Source organism: Etheostoma spectabile, chromosome 16 (genome assembly GCF_008692095.1).
Source record: "Etheostoma spectabile isolate EspeVRDwgs_2016 chromosome 16, UIUC_Espe_1.0, whole genome shotgun sequence".
NCBI lineage: Eukaryota > Metazoa > Chordata > Actinopteri > Perciformes > Percidae > Etheostoma > Etheostoma spectabile.
Genome location: NC_045748.1, coordinates 7690319 through 7713730, shown reverse-complemented (window position 1 = coordinate 7713730; position 23412 = coordinate 7690319). Strand labels below are relative to the sequence as shown.

The window sequence follows — 23412 nt, the reverse complement described above, 5'->3', positions numbered from 1 at the left end:
GCACATTGCATGTCTAAATAGTGTCATAAACACAATATAAACACATATAAACTAACAAGGAATTCTTGTTGTCCCAATTCATCTGTACAGTTTGAATGTAGAAGCTATATAAATGTATTCAATTTAAAGAAGAACATGGCACTTGTAGAAAATCTGCTGTTGTCATTTACAAGATAGGACCAAACTGTGATATACAGCTCCCAAGAGACCGCATCTGAAATGTTATGGTACACAGCACACACTAGTGGTGTGTTTCTAGAACTGTTAACACAAAGCTAGACAACATTCAGGCCAAAAACATTGCAGAAAGGCAATACTATTTTATTCAAAGATGAACAGGATACAGTTTGTATAGAATAATTAATTTAAAGGTCCCGTTTTGTTGTCAAAGACCTCACATGCTATGACAATACATTGGTATGTGTTCAGTATGTTGGCATGCATTTAGGGAAAAAGAACCCCCAAAGATCTTGATGAAATAAATTTACAGAAGTGAACCGTGTGAACAATAAAGGTTAATCACTTAGCCAAGCCCTTCTGACAAGACTGGGCCACAGCTGTGTTCAAACAAACTACAAGTTTAAATATTGTGCGTAAAAAATAGTCTTACAGCTTTTCTGTGGCTTGCACTTGTCAGTCAGACCCAAACTGTCCTTCAGTGCATTCTTGTTGGTCGTGGAGGGCAAAATATTCAGACCAAAGGGGGAAGTTGCTGTCTTGTTTTTCTTAAGGTAAAAACTTTATCTTAGATAATAAATGCAACGTCCAATATGTGAGAACGTAAAAACTCTTATACCTGTGTGGAAAGCATGTTTTAATGAGGTAACATTTCCCAATATAACACAAATTGGAGGCATTTCTGCAATTACTTCTCTGGGTAAATTATGGGTTTTAAAAGATCATTGGCTATCATCATTGACTTATACCTTTTTAGAAGTACAGTGCAATAGTTTTATGGAAATATACAGCCAGAGTGCCTGTCTCTATTTGCAGCACTCCACAGTGAGGAGCACAATTTAATTAGATCTTTGTGGAAAAGCAAAAATCAATTAAAATCAGTCAACTGCATACAGCCCTCCTCATCCAGCCACTGTACGTGACAATCTGCCAGGGCGTACCACTGCACCATACAGAGAAAGATACATCATATGCATAGTACTAGTCTTAGAAAACAGGCATTTTAGAGTGACATGCAAGTAGTAAGTAAAAAGAAATCCAAAGTCCCTTTCTTCAACACATTAGTGCTGACGTAATGTGGAAGCATTAAATGTTATAATTAGTATTGTGCCAATATTCTATGTTGGAGATGCATTAAAAGCCGTACAGTAACATATCAAAATATCAAATAGAAAACATGGTGTTAAACAAAAGGGAAAAAAAAAAGTGGAAAAATGCTAATTTTCTCTTTTAAGATCATGGAAAGTGTAACACATGAATACATAAAAATGTAGTTTATAATTCATTTGAAATATCTGCAGCAGCCTATTCTGATCAAAACTGGCACCTCTACAGATATGTCATGCATAGATTTGTACAATAAGTCTGCAGCTGCACTATGCTTCCATCTCAAATCTGACTTCGCCAGTTCTCACAACTTAGTGAAGAATAAATAGTTTAAAGGTTTGTTTTCTTTTAAGTTACTGCACTATACTTTACAAAGTTAGACATAATTAAAGTTTTTGGTGTCCTAAAAATGCTTTTAAAAAATACCAGTGATTCTTAATAATATAAAACAAATAAAACAAGAACATTCACAATTTTAACTTAAGGTCATTATATTTTGTTTTCAGCCTACATACTAGGGGTGTACAATTCAGAATGTCACAATTGGATTTAATTCTAGGCTCGCAATTCGATTTAAGATCGATTTTTGATTCAAAAACCATTCATAGTATGTAAATGTAGTTACTTTTCCCATTTATATATGTATGTATGTATGTACTGTATGTATATATGTATTTGTATCCATGTTATTCATGTGGATTTGTTTGTTATTTGTTATAACATCCCTGTTATAATGTATGTGTATGTCGTGTGTGATGTCTGTGAGCTACTGGAACTTGAATTTCCCCTTGGGGATCAATAAAGTATCTATCTACCTACCTATATGTGACTGCAGTAGACATACAAAAAAAAAAAATCAAAAATATGAATCGAGTTTTGGAATTCTATGAATCAATATTGAATCAGTAGAGCTTGAATCGTGATTCATATATTACTTGATTTTTTTGCACACCCCTACTACATACAAGCATCCAATTTGGGAAGTGAAACAAATACATAACAGTTGAAACTCTGCTTCTCAACGCACAACCTTGTTTGTCCAAATAACTGGAGATAACTTATTTGCACTTTAAATAATAAAAACAACTATTTGAACCATTGCAGACAGAATAATTTTACACCAACACATTCTGCTTTTCTATATGCATTTGGTAGATGAGTACCTCTATGAATTTAAGAATACACCTAAAAATCATACAAAGATTCCCAAGAAGCACTATCTGCGGAGAAGAAAATCCATTTTTTGTCAATGCAATCTTGTATGCTGTTAAGAGGAATTTGATTGTTCACAAAGCACTGTAGAAACTGTTTTTAAAGCTTTCTATTGATGGAAGTAAATGGGAGCCAGTGATACGACTTAAAGAAAAATTGTGTTAAGTGCGCCTATGAGCGTGCAAATGTTCATAAATAGCTTATAGAGTGTTTACATTAGCAAAGTAAACACATGCATTCAATGAAGTAAACATTTTTTTTCACTCTGCTTTTTCATTTTGGGAAAACTGTACAGATCCTTCACTCTAAAATATGTTACAAAAACTGGGCACTGCTACTCTGAAGCAGAGTGAACCAGACAATCATCGTCAAGAAACCTGCTCCGCTAAAGAGAATGTTGAAGGTGATGGTTAAAACCATCTCAACCCTAAAAAACCATCACCAACTCCTGTTCCCATGCCCTGTATACCTGAAAGAATTGTCAAGTAAAGACAAGGAGAAACACAAGTGGCTAGACTACAATAAAACACAAAACTGTACACTTGAAGCCTGAGACAAAGCATGCTAGGACTATAAATGCATGCAGGGTAAGAGGAGGAGAGTGGGTTGGGCAGTAAGAGCTGAAGACAGGTTCAAGGTTCAGGAAGATCCTCTAATGGAAGGTTCCCATGGGGCAGTCTCAAGTCCCAAAACCACAAAATGAGCCTTTAAAGAGGGAATGGAATAAAAGCTTTCAAAGTGTTGTTCTTAGATCCTTAGTTTCTTTTTTGTTTTCGGCGTCCGTCAGACTTGTCCACCTCACCGGGGAATGTACACAGGTGTCGGCAGCCAGTATTAAATGGTGAGTAAAGGGGGGTTTGTGCTGTGTGGTTGCAGGCAGGCAGATACCAGCGTGGATAATGAACCCTCTGCATCAGGAAAGAGCCTCATCCTCTCCCACGTAGGGCAGGTCCATACTTCTCATGCCATCACCGCTCTCCTGTTTCCTGAGTAACACACCAGAGACACAGCCTTAGATAACACACTGCTACGGGCCTGTGTCACTAAACAGAGAAAGGAATAACACTCTTAAGCTATGTTTAGGAATTGAAACCAACCACTTAATTGTTACATAATGTGACGCAGCGAGCACAAAGGAAATGCTGGAGGACAAGTTTACATAGCATACACAAGGGACAACTCAAGAAAATAAAGAGAAGGGGAAAAAAATGGGGAAACATTATAATAAAGATGGTAATCATTTTGTCAACTAGAGACAACCATTTTTTTATTTACAAGTCCTTCGTGCAAAGGATTTAAAACAACTTAAAAAAGCGTAAATTGATGCTTTGGGGTCATGATGAATGAGTGAATGATACTTGCAAATGCTACTTTTGTTTTGACTGTCAGAATGGCTTGATTCAATTCTTGGAAGTTTCTATTAAATGTAGCACTATTATATGTAGTTGCTAACACAATAACACTTTATAACATAATGCCAATGAAACCAACACCACAACTTGCAGCCTCAAGTATTACTGCAAAGTTGTATCAACACCTTTCTGACACAGTGTCAACTACAACTGGATTACAATTGGGTTGTGGATGTGTTCATGATATATCATGTCCACATCCGCATAATATTGTGCATTATTACACAGACCAGGTGCTCAGAACATAATAAGCTCTGGTCACTTGGCATGGCCTTGTTCATACAAAATAGTCAAATTTAGCTTTAACTATTTAAATAACTTCAATTATTATAATACAGTACGTCATCAAATGGGATTTTCTGCACTACACACCGCATGCTTCACCAAAAGCACCCTTAGACAAAAAGAAAATACAGTAAATCAGCTTGCAAGTGCTATATACTCTAGAGTAGGGGTCTTCAATGTTTTTTAGGCCAAGGACCCCGAACCTGAAAGAGAGACAATCAGGGACATATCGTAAATAGAGTATAAACAGGGACTACAAAAACGTGCTGGGTGGCCTAAAGCTTAAACACATTCTCAAACACTTTTATGGTTCCCTACAATATTTATTTACATATTCATATATAAGATCATGTTTTAATGTCGACGACACATAAGCTTAACTGATGGCTACCATAGTGGCTACCTTACAGGCCAGTAACCGTATCATCATTGTTGTCGAGGTTGTTGTTTTTATGGAATAGACCGATTTACCTTTGCTAATAATATGTTGGAATCATGTTTTCAGAAATATTGTAATTTTGGGGGGACAAAAACTTTCCAAAAAGTATTAAACAATGAAGATCACTGCACTAGAGTACAGCACAACATTCCCAAAGATGACTTACACACTCGATGCACAAGAGTATTTGATCATTAAAGCAATATTAAGAAATACAGCTGCTTATATCAAGCCAGGGGTCTCAAAGTATACTATCTAGCACGTAAAGGTCCCATATTGTAAAAAGTGACACTTTTTTTTAATTATACAGCGGAAAGAGGTGCTATAAATATTCTGAGAAAGTATCGAATTGCTCACAGCTCGTATTTAGAAACTGTGCCTTTAAACGAGCCATCAGAACTTCCGTACAGTTGTGATGTTAAATTTAAAACAAAATACAAAGTAAATAATTTAAAAAGTTCTTTTGTTGAACAAATTTAACATTATATTATAATATAAATAGCACCGCTAAAAAAAGAATGAGTTACATTTTAATGAGCAGTTTTCTGGTATTTTCTTTAAAATAACACAAAAAGCAGTTTTGTGTCAATTGCGACATTTGCAGTCTTTCTCAATGTGTATATTGCGCCTGTTGATATTGCAATGACAATAAAAAATTATATATTGTGCAGCCCTTCTGTACATAGATAGACAGTTCTGCTACAGTGCCATTACAGCCATTCCCTCAAGACCCGGAAACACTGACCAATCAGAGCAGACTGGGCTTTTTCGGGAGGGGGTCTTAAAGAGACAAACACTAAAACAGAGCGCTTCAGACACAAATGTGTAAATACAGGTATATTCAGACAGACAATATAAGAACAATAATGTGGTTTTTAAACATGTTCGAGTTGAAACCCAAAATAGTCCAAAATACAAATATGAAACTGAAAACAGCATAATATGGGACCTTAAAACAGTACTACAGCAGGCAGGAGTTGTGCTAAAGTTATTTACCTTCGTTGGTTACAATGAATGTAGCAGTATCTCACATTGCCTGCTCTGCCTTTCCTGCAGGGCAGGAGAGGGAGAAGAGAAATGATACTTGACCAACTACTTGACAAACATTAGCTGGCTATACTGAACAAAAGTGAAAAAAGACCCAACAGCGTTGCTAGAGACAGTGTTTCGAATCTCGAATGTGTCTGTGAATAATCCTTACGTGAGCTTTTGCCCTGGAGCACACAAACTGCTGCGGTCCTCTTTACGGCCCCAATCAAAGGGGTTCCCAAAGGAGCGCTTCCTCAGCATAGTTCTCACCATGATCTAAAAAGGAATAGTATAATAATAATACACAAATCCAAAATGTATGCTTAGAAATTGGATAAAGAAAAGCTTGACTTTGATTTTAAACAGTGTCCTGTTGTAAAACAAGGGTGCGGTTATGGTAAAATCAACACTTTTTATTTTATGAACCTCACTTATGTAATTATATATAATTGTTCTTACTAGACAAATGTACAGAGAATTACCAATTAATCCAGAAAAGCATTCATTCTTAATCATGTCTCAGTAGGTGACATCTGACAGTTGTAATGCATCTCTCAGGGTAGCTGAATTGAAAACAAACTGTACCCATTGGTGATATTAATTACACCAGAAGCAAAAACAAATTAGACTTGGGCATGACTGTGTTGTTCGTTAATGACAGTTTTTTTTTTTTTTTTATGAGACAAAAACAAGTTCATAATCTCACCACTGTAGCCAGGCTGGGGATGTGTTTAACAGAATTCTCCACCTCCTCCTCAGTCACCTCAATCAGCATACAACAGTTGTCGTCCTCCGGGGGAAGAGGCTCAGCGCCGTGCCTCGTCACCCATGGGTGCACCTGGAAGGAAACATGAGGAGTAGATCAAGTTAAGCTATGCAGGTCACAGGTTAAAATCTTTTGACAAACACATTACTGAAAGACTTTCGGTAAATGTCATATTTAAATTACGAACATTACAAAACAGATTGGACTGTCATGTATTGTGTGTAGTATTGCCAAAGATCTGCAGCTGACAAACCAGTTTTTTCTTCCAACCACAACGGGTTTGTATTACACCACAGCACACTGTCACTGAGGCATCACTATCAGGACAGCTTCATGTGTAGCTCACAGGATGACTTCCTGTAAAATGCACTGGTCTCTCATCATTTAGTCTCGCATTGTCAGACCTTCCTCCACAGCTCTGCGGAGGAGTGTCTGGCTAGTCCACACAGCATTCCCGGGATGGGTTTATTGGCTTTATTTATTTATTGGTTTATTGGCATTTCTTTAAACCAATTGTTGTAGGCGGCACGGTGCTGCTGCAAAATCGCCTCGGGAAGGAACTTGTTTAGGTGGAACCTGCGTACGTTCAAAAGTTGTTTTAGTCCTGCAACAGAAAACTCCGATTGGAAAGATAATGTGTAGCTAGCTGTCTGGATTTACCCTTCAGAGATCTGAGGAGCAGTTAACCATAGTCCTCATGAATCGGCCGGAGTTTACAACGCAAACACAAAGAAAGTGGAAAGTAACGGACATCCGGCCAAAAAGAAGGGCATCTGGTGGATCTTCCGGTAGCACCAAAGCAATCACGAAAGTGGAACGTTGGGGGTATAGACTAGTCTTCATGGAAACCCAGTTACACAGACATTACTCTTCCTTATAAAGTTCTGCGTCAGGTGATCTTTACTGAGTTCCATGTAATAGCAAATGTGCTTTGATGCAAAATAATGGAAACCAGCATCTTAATTGAAAGTGAGTGTTTACCTTAATCTGTGGGATTGATATTCTGGTCTCTGGATTCTTGTCCAGCATTTTCAGCAACAAATCTTTGAGATCATCTGAGATGTCAGCACTGTTGAGACAAAAACAATCACAGCTACAGATGAAGTCACAATTAACAGGGTTCATACACATTATAACCAATACTTTCGGCAAATTTCCATGACTATGTATTTCTGAAAATCTCAGTCTACATTATACCAAAAGAATAAAAATCTGTGTCAATGTTTACCCTCAGAGGTTTAACAATAAATGATTGACAATGTATGTGGTTCCTTGTGGAATTTGTAATATTGCGCCCCAAATAGAACAATAAGGTTGAGAAGACGTGAAATACATTTTTAATTAAAATATTTTTTCCTAATCACATATTATTATGCTTTGTAAAATAATTCTATGACTTTTCCAAAACTTTCTGGGTCTTTTTATTTTTTCCAAAACATTTCCAGGCCTGGAATTTGCATTTTTCAAATTACGCAACTTTTCCCAGGTTTTTCAAAACATATGAACCCTGATTTAAATACATTTTGCAAAGAAGACGATTGGGGAAGCAGAACTGACCGCTCAGGTAACTCCACAGGTTGAGTCTTGATTTTCTGGTGAAGACTAACGATGCGCTCGTCCATAAATGGACACTGTGAATGAAAAAAAAAGATCTTGGTTTCAATAGAAGACTAGCAGACTGTAATTTGGAAAAAAAACTCCAAAACAACAAGCAACAATCTACATGTTCACTGTATTTATTTTTGCCAAAGCATATACTCACAACTCCAAAGACGAAGCAGTAAAGTGTTACTCCCATGGCCCAAACATCCAAAGCCTACATGATAAAAAACACAACAGAGAGTTTATGTTAAGAAATGGTTCCTTCAATGCATGATAATTGAAATCCACTGTACTCCAGTCCCCATTAATATATGAATTCTAGGACAGTAAAATATATATGAATACTAAGTACTAGTATTCATTAAGATTTAGTTACCAAAAAACAAAGGTTTGTACATTTCTGTAAATCCTCCCCCAGAGGGCACTAGTTAGCCAACTGTTTCTTCACCTTTCCAGAGAAGTTCTTTCTGGTCTCAGAGAGCGCTTCAGGGGCAAGGAAAGCAGGGGTTCCCACTGTGCTGGTCAGGAGGGCATCAGCCCCCTCAAACTGGTTACTGACTCCGAAGTCTGCTATCTTGATGTGTCCATCTTCTCCCACCAACAGGTTAGACGGCTTGACATCTCTGTGGATGATCCTCTGGTAATGTACTGTTGATAAATTATAATTTTTTTTAAATGACTACAGCAAGAAGATCCCATTTCTGTCCATTCTGTTTATGGCGAGATATGATGAACATTTAAGCAATTACAGCCATCAAAAAATATTTCTTAACCTAACTACCAAATTCTTCTTCAGTTACAATTACTTATAATGAGAAAGATTTAAGGTTCTGACAGTTTCAGTGTCCCTGGTGCAGAGCCCTCCCTCTCCCCCTCTTAGTAGTCTCCTAGACGACACTTTTGTGCAAAACCTCTCCTCCTGTGCTTAAATACATTAAGAGCCACTGAGCGGATGTGAAATGAGCCTCGTGGGTGGCTAGAGTCAAGAACAGCACAGACGAAGGCCTTATGTAAATGGAATGGATGAATTGTAGGATAAAGACGGATCACGATACAAAACAGCTTTATCTTGATAGCCGGATTATATTATTCTAATTTAGACAAATCTGTATATAGTACACCTTGATCTCTATTGCATGAAAGATTTTGGAAAATACAGGCAAGTACAGCTAATTATGGGATATTATTGTGTAATAATTAGTGTCTGATGATATTTAAGCACCAGTCATAACACAAAACATTTTCAATCTAGGTTGGAGAACTGAGAAAGTATTATAAGAGTTTCCTTTTTGTTATTCATAATTTAATGATGATTCCATATTAAATTGCATCGGGATCAGTACTGAATCAGTGTTCAGTCAAAGTGTATCTGGATGCATAAAACATTATCTAAGAGGGATTGATACACAACCCTAATCACCCATTCTTAATGCTGTACCGTGCAGTCACAGACTGAGTGGAAAAGAAGGTTTAGAAGACTCACAATACTCGATTCCCCGGAGCAGATCTTGGAAATAAAATCGTGATTGGTCCTCACTGAAAGGTTTATCTGTCGGCACCTCCATCACAGCCCTACATACACACACCACACACACCACACACACACACACACACACCACACACACACACACACACACACCACACACACACACACACACACACACACACACACACAATTAGCAATGATAAACAATGAGCTCATTCCAGTGACACAATCATGACCATGACAGAGCCTTGGCTTACCCTTGTTTGACCAGCTCAAAACTGCAACAGAAACAAAGATGAGGTAAGTGATAAGTTACAAAGATACAAACAAACAAGATCTTTTAAGATGGATTTCTAATATCTTTGTTGTATGCTAACTTTATTCATGACTGTGTGAGTGTGTGTGTGTGTGTGTGTGTGTGTGTGTGTGTGTGTGTGTGTGTGTGTGTGTGTGTGTGTGTGTGTGTTTCTGAAGGCTGACTGTCTGTCTAGAACGTACCCATGTACAGATGGTCCTCGCTGGGGTCATCCAAAACCTGGCACCAAATCCCAAAGAAAGGTAAATGAGTGTAAACACACACACACACACACACACACACCACACACACACACACACACACACACACACACACACACACACACACAACACACACACACACACACACACACACACACACACACACACACACACACACACACACACACACAACACACACACACACACACACACACACACACACACACACACACACACACGTTTTTTTTATGCATTAAAAACAAATACACAGTTTTCTTGTATTTGAGGCTCTTTATAGTGCTGTATAAAAGCGTTGAATTTATATACTGCCTGATATATATGTGTACAAAATAGTAAATCCTATCATATAAACTAAATAAAACCCCTTTTTTATGTCATGTAGTACATATTTTATTTTACTGTTTTTGATTATTTGGAAAAGGTAGTACTTTGCAGCACATCAGTTAACCCTATCAAAAGGGCCCTCTTTGTTTTATGTGAATATCCGTCCTATCCATCAGCTTAAAACATAATCTTTCATAGAAGGACATTTTGGCTATTTCATCCATCCATTCCTTCACTGATATATCTCCTTTAGTTTTCAAGTGTTGCAACACTATCCTACATCCAGGATTACAGTAAGTGCTGTTCTGCACTAGGAGATCTGGTGGGCATTCAGACCACTTCTCTTTGACAACATGGTAAATAGGAAGTTTCAGTCATTGCTACTCTCAAACTCTGTTTTGCAAAATACAATTGGATATAATGGAGATTGTTGTTTTGATCCCGATTTTTCCTTCCTTCTGTGACCCTCTGCTGAGGCTTCTGTTCACATTGTTCCATTAGTGAGTTGGCAACATACCTTTGTTGCTCTTTAGAGAGAAGAGGCATAATGAATGATTGTTTTACTGTATACGGGTTTAGCTTGAGTTGGCTTGATATCATGCTCAGATCTAATACCTGCACTTGTTCCTTCCTGAATTGAAAGCCACTATAGATTGGAAAATGTCATGTTTAAAATCATTACAGATAGTGGTGCGCGACTTATATACAAAAATCAATTTGTATTTGAATCGTGATTCAAGCTCTTAACCCCTTTGATTTAATTTTTTTTTTTTAAGAAAAATGTTTTTATTGTATGTCTACTGCAATCACATGATAGGTAGATAGATAGATACTTTATTGATCCCAAAGGGGAAATTCAAGGTCCAGGTGCTTACAGACATCACACACAAACATCATAACAGGATGTTAAAATAACAAACAAATACACATGATTAATATGGAAATGAATATGCAGTATATACATACATGCATGCATACATGCATACATACATACAGTGGTGTGAAAAAGTGTTTGCCCCCTTCCTCATTTCCTGTTCCTTTGCATGTTTGTCACACTTAAGTGTTTCGGAACATCAAACCAATTTAAACAATAGTCAAGGACAAAACAAGTAAACACAAAATGCAATTTGTAAATGAAGGTGTTTATTATTAAAGGTGAAAAAAAATCCAAACCATCATGGCCCTGTGTGAAAAAGTGATTGCCCCCCTTGTTAAAACATACTATAACTGTGGTAATTGTGAGTTCAATTTCTCTAGCCACACCCAGGCCTGATTATTGCCACACCTGTTCACAATCAAGGCATCACTTAAATAGGAGCTGCTTGACACAGCAAGGTCCACCAGAAGATCCTTAAAAGCTACACATCATGCCGAGACCCAAAGAAATTCAGGAACAATTGAGAAAGAAAGTAATTGAGATCTATCAGTCTGGAAAGGGTTATAAAGCCATTTACAAAGCTTTGGGAATCCAGCGAACCACAGTGAGAGCCATTATCCACAAATGGCGAAGACATGGAACAGTGGTGAACCTTCCCAGGAGTGGCCGGCCGCCCAAAATTACCCAAGAGCGCAGCGACGACTCATCCAAGAGTCACAAAGACCCCACAACAACGTCCAAAGAACTGCAGGCCTCACTTGCCTCAGTTAAGGTCAGCGTTCATGCCTCCACCATCAGGAAAAGACTGGGCAAAATGGCCTGCATGGCAGAGTTCCAAGGAGAAAACCACTGCTGAGCAAAAAGACATCAAAGCTTGTCTCAATTTCTCCACAACACATCTTGATGATCCCCAAGACTTTGGGACAACATTCTGTGGACCGATGAGACAAAAGTGGAACTCTTTGGAAGGTGTGTGTCCAAGTATATCTGGCGTAGAAGGAACACTGCATTTCATAAAAAGAACATTATACCGACAGTAAAATATGGTGGTGGTAGTGTGATGGTCTGGGGCTGTTTTGCTGCTTCAGGACCTGGAAGACTTGCCGTGATAAAAGGAAATATGAATTCTGCTGTCTACCAAGAGATCCTGAAGGAGAATGTCCAACCATCTGTTTGTGTACTCAAGCTGAAACGAACTTGGGTTCTGCAGCAGGACAATGATCCTAAAACAACCAGCAAGTCCACCACCGAATGGCTGAAGAAAAACAAAATAAAGACTTTGGAGTGGCCTAGCCAAAGTCCTGACCTGAATCCTATTGAGATGTTGTGGTATGACCTTAAAAAGGCTGTTCATGCTCGAAAACCCTCTAATGTAACTGAATTAGGACAATTCTGCAAAGATGAGTGGGCCAAAATTCCTCCAGAACGCTGTAAAAGCCTCATTGCACGTTATCGCAAACGCTTGGTTGCAGTTGTTGCTGCTAAGGGTGGCCCAACCAGTTATTAGGTTTAGGGGGCAATCACTTTTTCACACAGGGCCATGATGGTTTGGATTTTTTTCCACCTTTAATAATAAACCCCTTCATTTACAAATTGCATTTTGTGTTTACTTGTGTTGTCCTTGACTATTGTTTAAATTGGTTTGATGTTCCGAAACACTTAAGTGTGACAAACATGCAAAGGAACAGGAAATGAGGAAGGGGGCAAACACTTTTTCACACCACTGTACATGGGGAAAGTAACTACATGTATATACTGTGAATTGTTTTTTTTTAATTGAGAATTGTTTTTTAATCAAAAATCAATGTTGAATTGAATCGTGAGCCACTCCTAATTACAGATATCGCAACACACAATTCAGTTTAAAACATTTTTAAGGAAAATCTCAGACTAAATATAAACTGTCAAAATGTACCTACCTCTACTAGTTTCACCACATTAGAATGGTCAAGCTTTTTCAGGATGGCAATCTCTTGATAGACCCGCTCCAGGGGTCCTTTGAGCTGAGGGGGACCCTCAGGGACTGCTTTGGCTCCACGAGGGGGAGGTCTCCCTGACAGAGGAGAGGGCGACAGTGTGGGTGGGCATGAGTCACAGATGGTAGAAGAACAAGATGGGACGAAAAACAAGGTTTCGGTATTAGTTTGCAGTGTTCATGTCCCACTGGAGCATTACAAGAGCCTGTGCTCACTGCTGTTTAAGTCATCTGCCCCTGGCTCCAGACTTACGTGGGAAACCTGCCTGCCTCATCAGCCTCCTCTTGGACAACACCTTCATCGCCTGCAGGAGAGAACAGGAGATGGATTTGGACAGTTGGGGGACAAGAGAAGTAAGACAGAGGGGTCGGGAGAGCCAAGTGGACAAGAGATCCAGAGAAAAGATGAACAGAAAGGTTGACAAAAGAGAAGAGTAAGACATAGCAGAGTGAGGTGATGCATATGTGACAGTGCACCCACTCCCACACCTTCAAATGAATATCCCAGCACCATTACATCACTCTCCTCACCCTGAGCATCCTTTGTGACTACTTACACTGACCAGTGTCATCAGCACAAAGGATTACAAACGTATAAAAGCTTGACTTACAAAAGAAGAACCCTAATGCAAAATGACTGAAATGCAAGCCCATATGTAATGTCCAATGCCTCCTTGTCTTAAAATAATACTCCATAAAATATGAAAATACATATTTGTGATATTGGACTTCTGGGTCTTGTTTGCTAACTTCACCGGCTTCATTTTGAAATTTGAAATTAAATAGTAGTTGCTAAATAAAATCTTTTAAAAAGGAAGTGATAGACACAAAGAATAGATGATTTTAAACATCTAATTCAACAGCTAATTTTGGACTGCCAGATCATAGAACTAAAGGCAATAGTTGAGAACATTCGAAGTGTTGTTGAATGGCGTATGCTGGTCAACTGCTGACTTGATCGGTTAGTTTGTTTGTGTTATTATGGTGAATCCAAACTAACCCTTTAAAACACCAAAGTAACACAATGCTGTTGCCCCATCAACAACACTGCATTGCTTAGTTCCTGTAGCTCCCGCCCACTTCTCCAAACAGGGGGTTCTACTCTACTAGGTAATACGCTGACTATGGACAAGTACCTCATACAACCACACTTCAAAACATCAGAATTATCCCTTTAAGCATTTATTCTACCGGTCCATCATAAGTTTGGCTTTTTCTGCATTTTGAATTTTTTTTTCTGCTGTCTTGAACAGTTACCATTGCTGACAACCATCAAGGCAGTGTTGAACAAAAAGCGCAAATGTGTGACAGCTACATTGTTTGGTAGATATTTTCTCTGTTCTAGAGAAATAGACTTTTTTTTAATAGCCTCAATTCCTTCAGTTATTATGGCAATGATATAATCACTGAATGTGACATGTGGGCTTTGTCACTTGGGAGGAATATTAAAATAATCCCCATGTCATTGCCTGTCAACATCATGCAGTTTAATGAGAATTGCAAAAATAATCATGACCGGCAAACAGAAAATTTCAAGCTGACATGTTATAACAGTACTCAGCAAGGCACAGTTAACTGGAGACATTTCCGTACGTGGAAGATTCAAATGAAATCGCACCAGAAATTTGACAAGAGGGTTTGATTATTATCAGGTTTGTCTGTGTGGGTCTGTGACAAGTGAGAGAAACAGAGACTGTGTTAATAGTTAGAAAGAAATCACATCTTTATTTGTGTGTGCATGCAGAACTCACATAGTATGTGTTGTCATCCTCATTGTAAGCCAGCTTGACAACACCATAGGAGCCCTGGTCCAGGAAAAAGTAAAATGGAATAGAAGCCAATAAAGTGAGATTGAGCAGCTGTCATTCTTTATGTGAAAATCACACTATGAGCAACGCAATCTAAATAAATACAAATACACACAGGAACAACACACACACACCCCCCCCCCCCCCCCCCCCCCCCACCCACACACACACCACACACACACACACACACAAGGGAAGTGTGTGGGCTGACAGTGTACACTGAAAGAGTAGCAGCAGATTCAAGGTGAGAACAGAGAAATTCAAATTATTTCCCCCCTCTCTCTTTCATTTTTGATGTCAGGCTAATTAAGGAAACTGGATCTGGTTTATGTTATCAAGCGCCCCTGCCCACACAGGAAATGCAGGATAAAAACTAGGCCCAATTACTAGCCTGTGTGCACAAATTCATGCCCAAAAACAGAGAGGGAAGAGGGGGGGAGGAGAGGAGAGAGAGAGAGGAGAGAGAGAGAGAGAGGAGAGAGAGAGATGGAGAGAGAGGAGAGAGAGAGAGAGAGAGAGAAGGGGGGGGGGGCAGGATCTGTTCCTGCTGGGGAGCAGATTGGAGAGGCAGCACACAGCTCGTCCTACCGTCCCAGAGATGAACTGATAACAGGATCATCTCCAACAGCCCTGAAAGGCTCTAATTGTCTCAGCTGAACACAAAACCACAAACACATTAACATGTCTACCTTCATGCTGAAATCCACAGCGGCCATGCACATTCTGTCTTATAAAATCCACAATCTAACACATGCAAAGTACACACACACACACACACACACACACACTACGAAGCCTCGCACAACCCTTAGAGAGCGCTATTTTTACCAGCCTCTCACCCATCTTCCAACTCTCCCATGGTCTGGTAGTTTACACAGAGTTTGGGAAATGAGGACAGCCGGGAGAGAGGATAGCAGAGACTGTTACTGCATGTCCTTGATGATATGTGCTACTTGACAGACATGCAGTAGGCGGAAGGGAGAAGAAAAATGAAAGAGTCAGTGAAAGGGAGCAATCAGTGAGTTTATCTCTGATGGTACCTTTCCAATCTCGTCTTTCAGCTTGTACTGGTTGAGTTGAACACAGTCCTTGAAGAGAGGAAAGAGAGGTAAGAGCAAAGAGGAGGAAAAATGGGTTCTTTTCAAAATAAATCACACCAGCTATTTCAGCAGCTACAGAATACATCATGAGCATTCTTACAAAATCGGCATTTCTTAAGAACGGCGCAAAATGCCGTGCAATATTATTTTGTTTTTTACGTTCCCAACCAAAATTCATGATTGCAGCATTTTGCACTTAGTGTACCCAAGGGTGTCAGTATGACTCTGCAATCACTGTCCCGGTTCAATGTCACCCCCCCCCTCCGACGTAAAACCTCTACAAATACAGCTTTGAGCTTAAAGAGGTAGGATGTTTTGCCAAGCTTTCACAGTTTTGCAGTGTATTTGTAGTCTTTAGAGAAAACTTAAGAAGTAACTAGTCTCGTACAGGTGTGTCTACTCTTTTTTCTGGTGAAAAGCAAGTGTGCATTTAAAACAATGAGTGACAGCAACACATTCAGTGTTGCTGAACACCATGAACCCAGCCTACAGAGAATGAGTCGTACAAACACCTAGGCATGCACTGACTAACCAGCTCTTGATTAACAGCTGATTGATTTTTGGTCTCTGAACTAGATTATTAAAAGACTTGAGTGCCAAAAAGATAGTAAGATGATGTGTGAATTTAGAATTAAGAGGAATTACGATGACCAGCGTTACATGACACTTTACTTGCAGTAACGTCAAGGCTCACCTAATTAACCTTTATGTGTACTTTCTTTCCACATCTACAATATGTAGTTTTGTGACAGCAAAAAATGTATATAATACTGAAGGCTCTGAATATAAGACAACCTCTGCAGCCCCTACGAGAGATTCTACCAATATTTACAGGTTTCTGCATCTATGTGTAACAGGGATCACAGCTGCTATCTACATCTACTGACACCATAACACCTTACCTTTGCATCCACAAAGTCTTCACTGAGTGTGTAGCTGCTTTTAAGACAAATGCACATGTGGTTCTGCTTTACTTTCAGACAAGTATGATGCTGAATATGTTTGATAACTAAACAGATGTTCAAAAGAAGCACAAGCCTGGCTCTGTGTGAACATTAGTTAGTTTGTTCATTCATGTGTAACACTTTATGCAATGCAGCCCTTAAGGGAGTACACTGGTCAGATGGTGTGGAGTCAATCAATTATATAATCACAATTACAACTCTAGATGTAGCCTCATATTAGCTAACTTCCTGGGATTTATTTGTTATTTATAAGGTTGTTTGGTGTTAGACGAATTGTTTGTTGAGGAAAAAGTTTCAGCAGCAAAATCAACTTTCCAGAAGGGCTTAAATTTCAAATTCTTAACACTGGAACGGTGCTAGCCTTAAGGCTTAACCATACCTGGAGGTCTGTGATGGAAACACTGTGGGACTCCACCGTGGGCCGGCGGGGCAGGCGTGGAGAGGAGTGGGGTGATGTGATGGGAGAGTAGGGCAATGATGGGTAAATATAGCGCCCGTTGAGTCCCGGTGAGCTGCAGGGTGACGTTGCAGTTTGGGAGCGTTCTTGCAGAGATAGTTTCCGGTCTGACAGGTTTAATCTTCCCCTTTGCTCTTGGCTTTCGGGTAGCAGAGCCTCCGACTGGCCGACTGTGTGGGACAGCAGGTCGCAGGAAGGAGTCCGGAAAGATGCCGCCACAGAGGAAGCTGACGTGGGTGTGTCTGAACTGTCCATTTCTTCGACCTGAGATGTCATGCAATTAAATCATATTTATTTTTCTTATTGCATGGTCACATATGTAATGTTGTCTAAGTATAGGCATTATAGGATGGTAAATATGTAGTATTTTGTTTGTATTAATTGCATATGAAACAAAGCCTATTTTACAGCTGACATTCTACATTTTAACTCAAGGCATTATTATAACTTAATGCGATCTTTGCCTCCATTTTTTTGTAATAACAAAATAGATACAAAGCCATCAATACATGTATAATATAACTCAATCCAATATAACTTATAAAAAATACCTTTGTGAAGTTATTAAACTTTAGTAGTTTTATGTTATGACTGTGTCAGGTGTGTTAAATGTTGATTCCACTCATGCTAATGTTTCCTAAATTTAGATATATTTCTGGATCTACAAAACACAAATGAATGCATGGGATATGATGTTAAAGTGAGAACACTAACTTCCTACTTGATTTGATAAGTCTAGGAGGTATGAAAAAAGAACTATGGCCACGTTTCCTCATGTGTCGAGCAATCATTTCATCCAGTATATGTCCAATTAGGCTCCAATTGAAACTCCAATTAGGAGCTTCATCTTACCTCCTCCTCCCCCCCAGCCTCTCCAGGTGGTCTGCTGGGTTCGTACTCTGTGACCACGATGAGCGACTCCATGGGGTCTGGGGAAGGCGTCTCAGAGTGGGTGTTCAAAGGTGGAGCGGGACAGCTGCACAGCAGATCAGGCAGGGACTGTGAGGGCTGTGCTGGGGGTGCATGATCGCAGGGGGCCGGCGGCTCAGCAGAGGGCCAAGGAGTTGCGTGACAGGGAAACATGGTGCCTCTTCACAAAGACTGACAACCACTGCTCCATCAGATGGGGAACTCGGGGGGAACTGGTGCCTAAAACAGAAGGGCAAATTACAGAATTAAAAAAAAACCTGTGGAGAATAATTGCTGGCATTTCAGACATCTGCCCTTATTATAAGTGGAGCCCTTTATTGGTGTAAAGTACTAAGTAGGACAGAGCCAAATGACAATGGACAGAAAGAGTACATTCTGATTTATCCTTAAAAAGCTACCCTAAAAAAAAAATTTTCCTTTGAAAATCCAGTAATAATAGTGATTTAACAGTAATATAACAACACCTCCCCTAGGGGTGTTGAAATGAATCATTGCATCGATGCATCGCGATGCGGATCGATGAAGTGAAAGACAACAAACGAATATTGTCTACTGCTGTTTCTTGAGGATTTTCTGTTTGCAGCGTTTTTGTTGTTGTTGCCTTTTGTCTGCTGTGTTCAGACTCCGCCACATTCAGGAAGTGTCTTTTTTAAGGCAGTTGCAATACAAATGGGAGTTCATATCTGACTGCTTGAATTTAAGGATGAAAAACATGTGTAGCAATTGTCGTGGAAGTTTCTGTACAGCGAGAGAGGAATTGTTTTGGCAAGATTTTTGTGGAAGTTTCTCTCTCTGAATGCTTTCTAAGCGTTTCTAACCTGAAAAGCATTGTGAATAATTATATGAATAATAATACATGCCTATTATAGAAGGATATATGAAATCATGCTTAAATGTAATTTCCCCATGACACAATATATATTAAATTTGAGGAGATGGTGCATCGTGACATAGAATCGTATTGAATCGTTGACAGGATAATCCAATTGAATTGTGAGACCACTGATGATTAACACCCCTATCCAAACCATATTCTGCCAGTAGGAAGAACAAATATCGATAAACAACAACCTGGCCTACCTGAAGTATTCTCCTCATACTATCTCAATGCCCTGTGAATCTCTAACTGTTTTACAAGTGTGGCCATGCAGGAACGGACTTAAAGCAACTGTGAAGTGGGAGTCCATAAAAACAAAATCTGAGGGTAGAATAATTATATCTCCTTAGCCAAGATTAATTTAGGTCTGTGACAAAGTATGACAAAATGTATATGCACGACTAACGCTCAATACTTCTGCACACAACTGGAGCACAGTGTTTGACAGGCTAGCATGAGCCAAGTTGCGGGTGTAATAAAAAGGTGTGAGAAAAAAAAAAAACAGAGATGTTGTTCATGACCTGTGAAACATACGTAGATACAGCTCGTTCCATATTCAACATCCGCGAGTCTGGACTTGTTTCACACATTCTGTTAAGTGCTAATTAATGCATGCAAACGGGTCTTGTATCACAAACTTCAGCTCAAAATTGGACAAAGGTGACATGTCTATTAAAGCAACAGTTCAGTCTGCTTTTGATGTCAGTTATAGAACATGGTTAAATATTACATGTACAGCATCTAACCAATATCTCCAAGTCCACTCAGCTTGTTTTCTGCACATTATCCGTGAAAGGAATAGAGAGTGAAAGGAGGGACAAAAAGAGAAAGAGACAGAGAGGATCTCTTGATTTCCGTCATGGTTTTGACAGGATTGTGGCACTGTCTGTGTGGGAGCTGAGCAATCTCACAGACACAGGAAAACAAAAGGAATGCCATGAGAAAAAAAAGACAGCGAGAGCTCCAGCCATGTTGAGAATGAGAGCTATGTGTGGGAAGAAACACCCACTCCAGGTGGCCTCTCTACCTCCATTGCCAGCGTATATTTAGCGATGAAAACACCCAAAGAGGAAGAAAGAATCAACACACCACACATTTACAAAGAGACTCATACTGAGCAGAACTGTTTTAATGGTCAGCAACTAACTTCCTGGTCTTGACTGCCTGGTCTCTAGCTGTACATTTGCCATTACAAAAGGTACGCCATCGTCATTTCTAGGGGTGTAATTGTATAACTCACAAGTTTTATCTTGATACAATACTATATTGAGTCTTTGGACAACCATACAATATTAGCTGATATTGTAAAGTCTGCCTCAATACGTTTTGGATTTGATTCAATTCAAGAACCGGTCATCAATATGAGACAATATCATGTGTCCGTTTGACACAATAGGTGACATTTATATCAATAAACAAAAAGCAACTAAAATATGATTTGACAATTTCTTGTTTCTTCCAGCCAACTTTCCTACAATTCCCAGTATCATATGCTTTGGGTTAAGAATGTTGCTTATCTCTGGAAGAGACACCTAATAATATTCTTTTCCTCAGTCTGTCTAACCTATTTTTCCCAGTAGTACCTCTACATTTTCATGACTATTCTTAAAAGCAGATACTCTGTTCAGTTAAAATGATCCTTCATTTATCTGGTAAAAAAGAAACTCTTAAAAATCCAGTGGGACTTTTACGCACACTATCACTGCCACCAAAGCAACACAATGTGCCCTGATAAGTGGAATGGGCCTCAGTGGAGTACAACATATAGAGACATGACCCTGGATGAAACTTGCAATGCACCAGCTACAGTGGGCTTTTAATATCCTGAAAAGAGAGGCAATTTACCAAACTTAACCTACTTTAAAATCAGTTAAATGGTAAGGCTCACATCTAGGCTCATTTCCATTTAGAAGTTTCTGTGCAGGGTCTACATTGGTGATGGGAAAATGTCACTTATAGCAAGACACACAACATCACTGCAAATCTCATTCTCCGCCCAGCAGGGTTTGGAAATTAGCCCTGAATATCAGTCAGACATTAGTCCACGTTGTCTTTGGTGGTTTAATGTCTGCATTCATTATCTGACCAGCAGGATTTGCAGTAGAATGAGAATTCAACAAAAGGCAGCTGAATGCCAGCTGAGTTTAGAGTCAGTCTGAGTTAATAGCCACTATATTGGAAGTGAGTTTTTGAAACTGTGAACTACTATTAGTGTAAGCACTCATCAGAATCCCTTACCTTGAACCTGAGAAAGCTACTTTGACAGAACGTTGACACAACTAACCCACAAATTAGGGAGGAAGGGAGGGGGGCTGGACAAAAGCTGAACCTTGGTGGGTAGCCCCAAAGTCTAGTTCCTAGACAAAGATGCTTTATATGGATTCAGTCCTAAACTTCCCTGATCCCTGGTGATCACACCAGCTAGACGAAGAACAAGCAGTTAGATTTGAGCCTTGTCAAACACCAACAGATCCCTTTCTCCAGAAGACGCACTGCAATTCTTATCACGACAAAAGTCGCATGACTGACGTGACCTTCTCTATCTGGGCAAGAGAGGAATTATCAGAGCTTGCGGGAGGTCCAAGCCACATACAGCATTAATAACAACACAAACACAGTGCCTCAAACATACAAGTACACCACAGTCCCATCTGGAGCAGAGGAGGATCCCCAGCTTCATTAAAAGATCAACAAGGGCAACCCTGTCAGTGATCTGCGGAGCTCTGTAAGAGATAAGCTCCTGTAAATGGAGGGATGAGTGTCCTCGACCAACTTAACTGCAGTGTTATCGCACAATCACAGCTGAATAGTATTTAGAAACTGAAATCTCTAATAAACAAATCAACAAAAAGTCCACTCCTAGTTGAATATGCACCACAATAAGTCAGTGTTATGAAATAGTCTTTAGAATTGTTTACTCATTATCAACTCACAGATTTGGCCTACATTAGGGCTGCTACGATTATTTTTGTTCATGAATTGTCCGAAAATTGTGAAAATTGGCATTTTAACCACACCACTAGCGTTATATCATAATGGGGCATTCATCTTGATCCGGAATTCTGCAACTCCTGTTTTAAGTTGTTTGTTTTTTTAAATTAGAGCTCTAATTAAAAAATAAATAAATAAAACAAACAAATAATTTACGGATTTAGTCACATTCCAAAATACTAATGAAAATACTGTAAGAGACACAAATAAAAAATAAAACAACATTTAGGGTCCTAAGTCCATTTACGATGCTATCTTTCATAAAGGACATGCAACTTTGGATTCTTAAAAAAAAAGACAATAGAAACCGTTACATTACAATCCACATATACAGTCTATATTAACTAAACGTTTACGCAATCAAACCATAGACCAAGACTCGTTCTCTTCCGTTAACTCAAATATAAACAATGGTTAGCTTCCCTAATGGTCATGATAATCTTATACTCACAACTGAGAATTGACTGTACAGTGTTTTTCATCGACGCTGTCACAAAACCACAGAGGAAACGAGTGACACCGTCGTTTGAGGTGCCATCAAGCTAACTCAGCGCTGAGCTTCACAGCCAAACAGCTCAGCTAACGTTAGCAGCTGTCTCAACTGTCAAGATACAGATGTTGCTGGGCATGAGTCAAGGATGCTAGTGCGACTGAGTAACGTCCACAGTACGCCCGATGTCAACGTTACAACAAAAGCCAAATTATATCTGCAAAAAAAACAAAAACATTACCTTAACGTGTAATTTAGGCCTACAAGTCAGAATTGTGAGGTTTCTTCTCCTTCTTCAGATGCGGTGTAACGTTACAGGAACGCTAAGTAGCCTCTGTACTACGACAGCTAGCTAGCTGTTTGAGAAACTGAGAGAATGTAGCAGACTGACCGATGGACCAATCCAGCTGACCACACGAGTCCCGTGCTTCACATGGCGGAAGTGTTGTTGAGGAAAACGGGCAACTGGGTTAACAGTAATAGTTTCAGCAATATGCTTCCATTAACACATGCACGCGCGGAGTAGGTTGGGCTACCTTTTGTTCTCCTTTTTAGTTAACTCACGA

At 39.3% G+C, this 23412-nt stretch overlaps 1 protein-coding gene across 1 annotated transcript; it reads right to left on the bottom strand.

Moving 5' to 3' along the window:
• Nucleotides 1-296: 296 nt before the first annotated feature.
• On the bottom strand, nucleotides 297-23412 carry camkk2 (calcium/calmodulin-dependent protein kinase kinase 2). Its single transcript, XM_032538992.1, has 18 exons — nucleotides 23088-23412; nucleotides 18411-18707; nucleotides 17481-17822; nucleotides 16077-16124; nucleotides 14980-15033; nucleotides 13482-13533; nucleotides 13173-13306; nucleotides 10010-10050; nucleotides 9773-9793; nucleotides 9513-9601; nucleotides 8478-8677; nucleotides 8190-8243; nucleotides 7985-8058; nucleotides 7409-7496; nucleotides 6368-6499; nucleotides 5834-5937; nucleotides 5629-5682; nucleotides 297-3482 (listed from the first exon to the last, which is right to left on the bottom strand). Exons 2-18 carry the CDS (start codon nucleotides 18639-18641, stop codon nucleotides 3410-3412), a joined length of 1791 nt encoding a protein of 596 aa, XP_032394883.1. The 5' UTR covers nucleotides 18642-18707; nucleotides 23088-23412; the 3' UTR covers nucleotides 297-3409.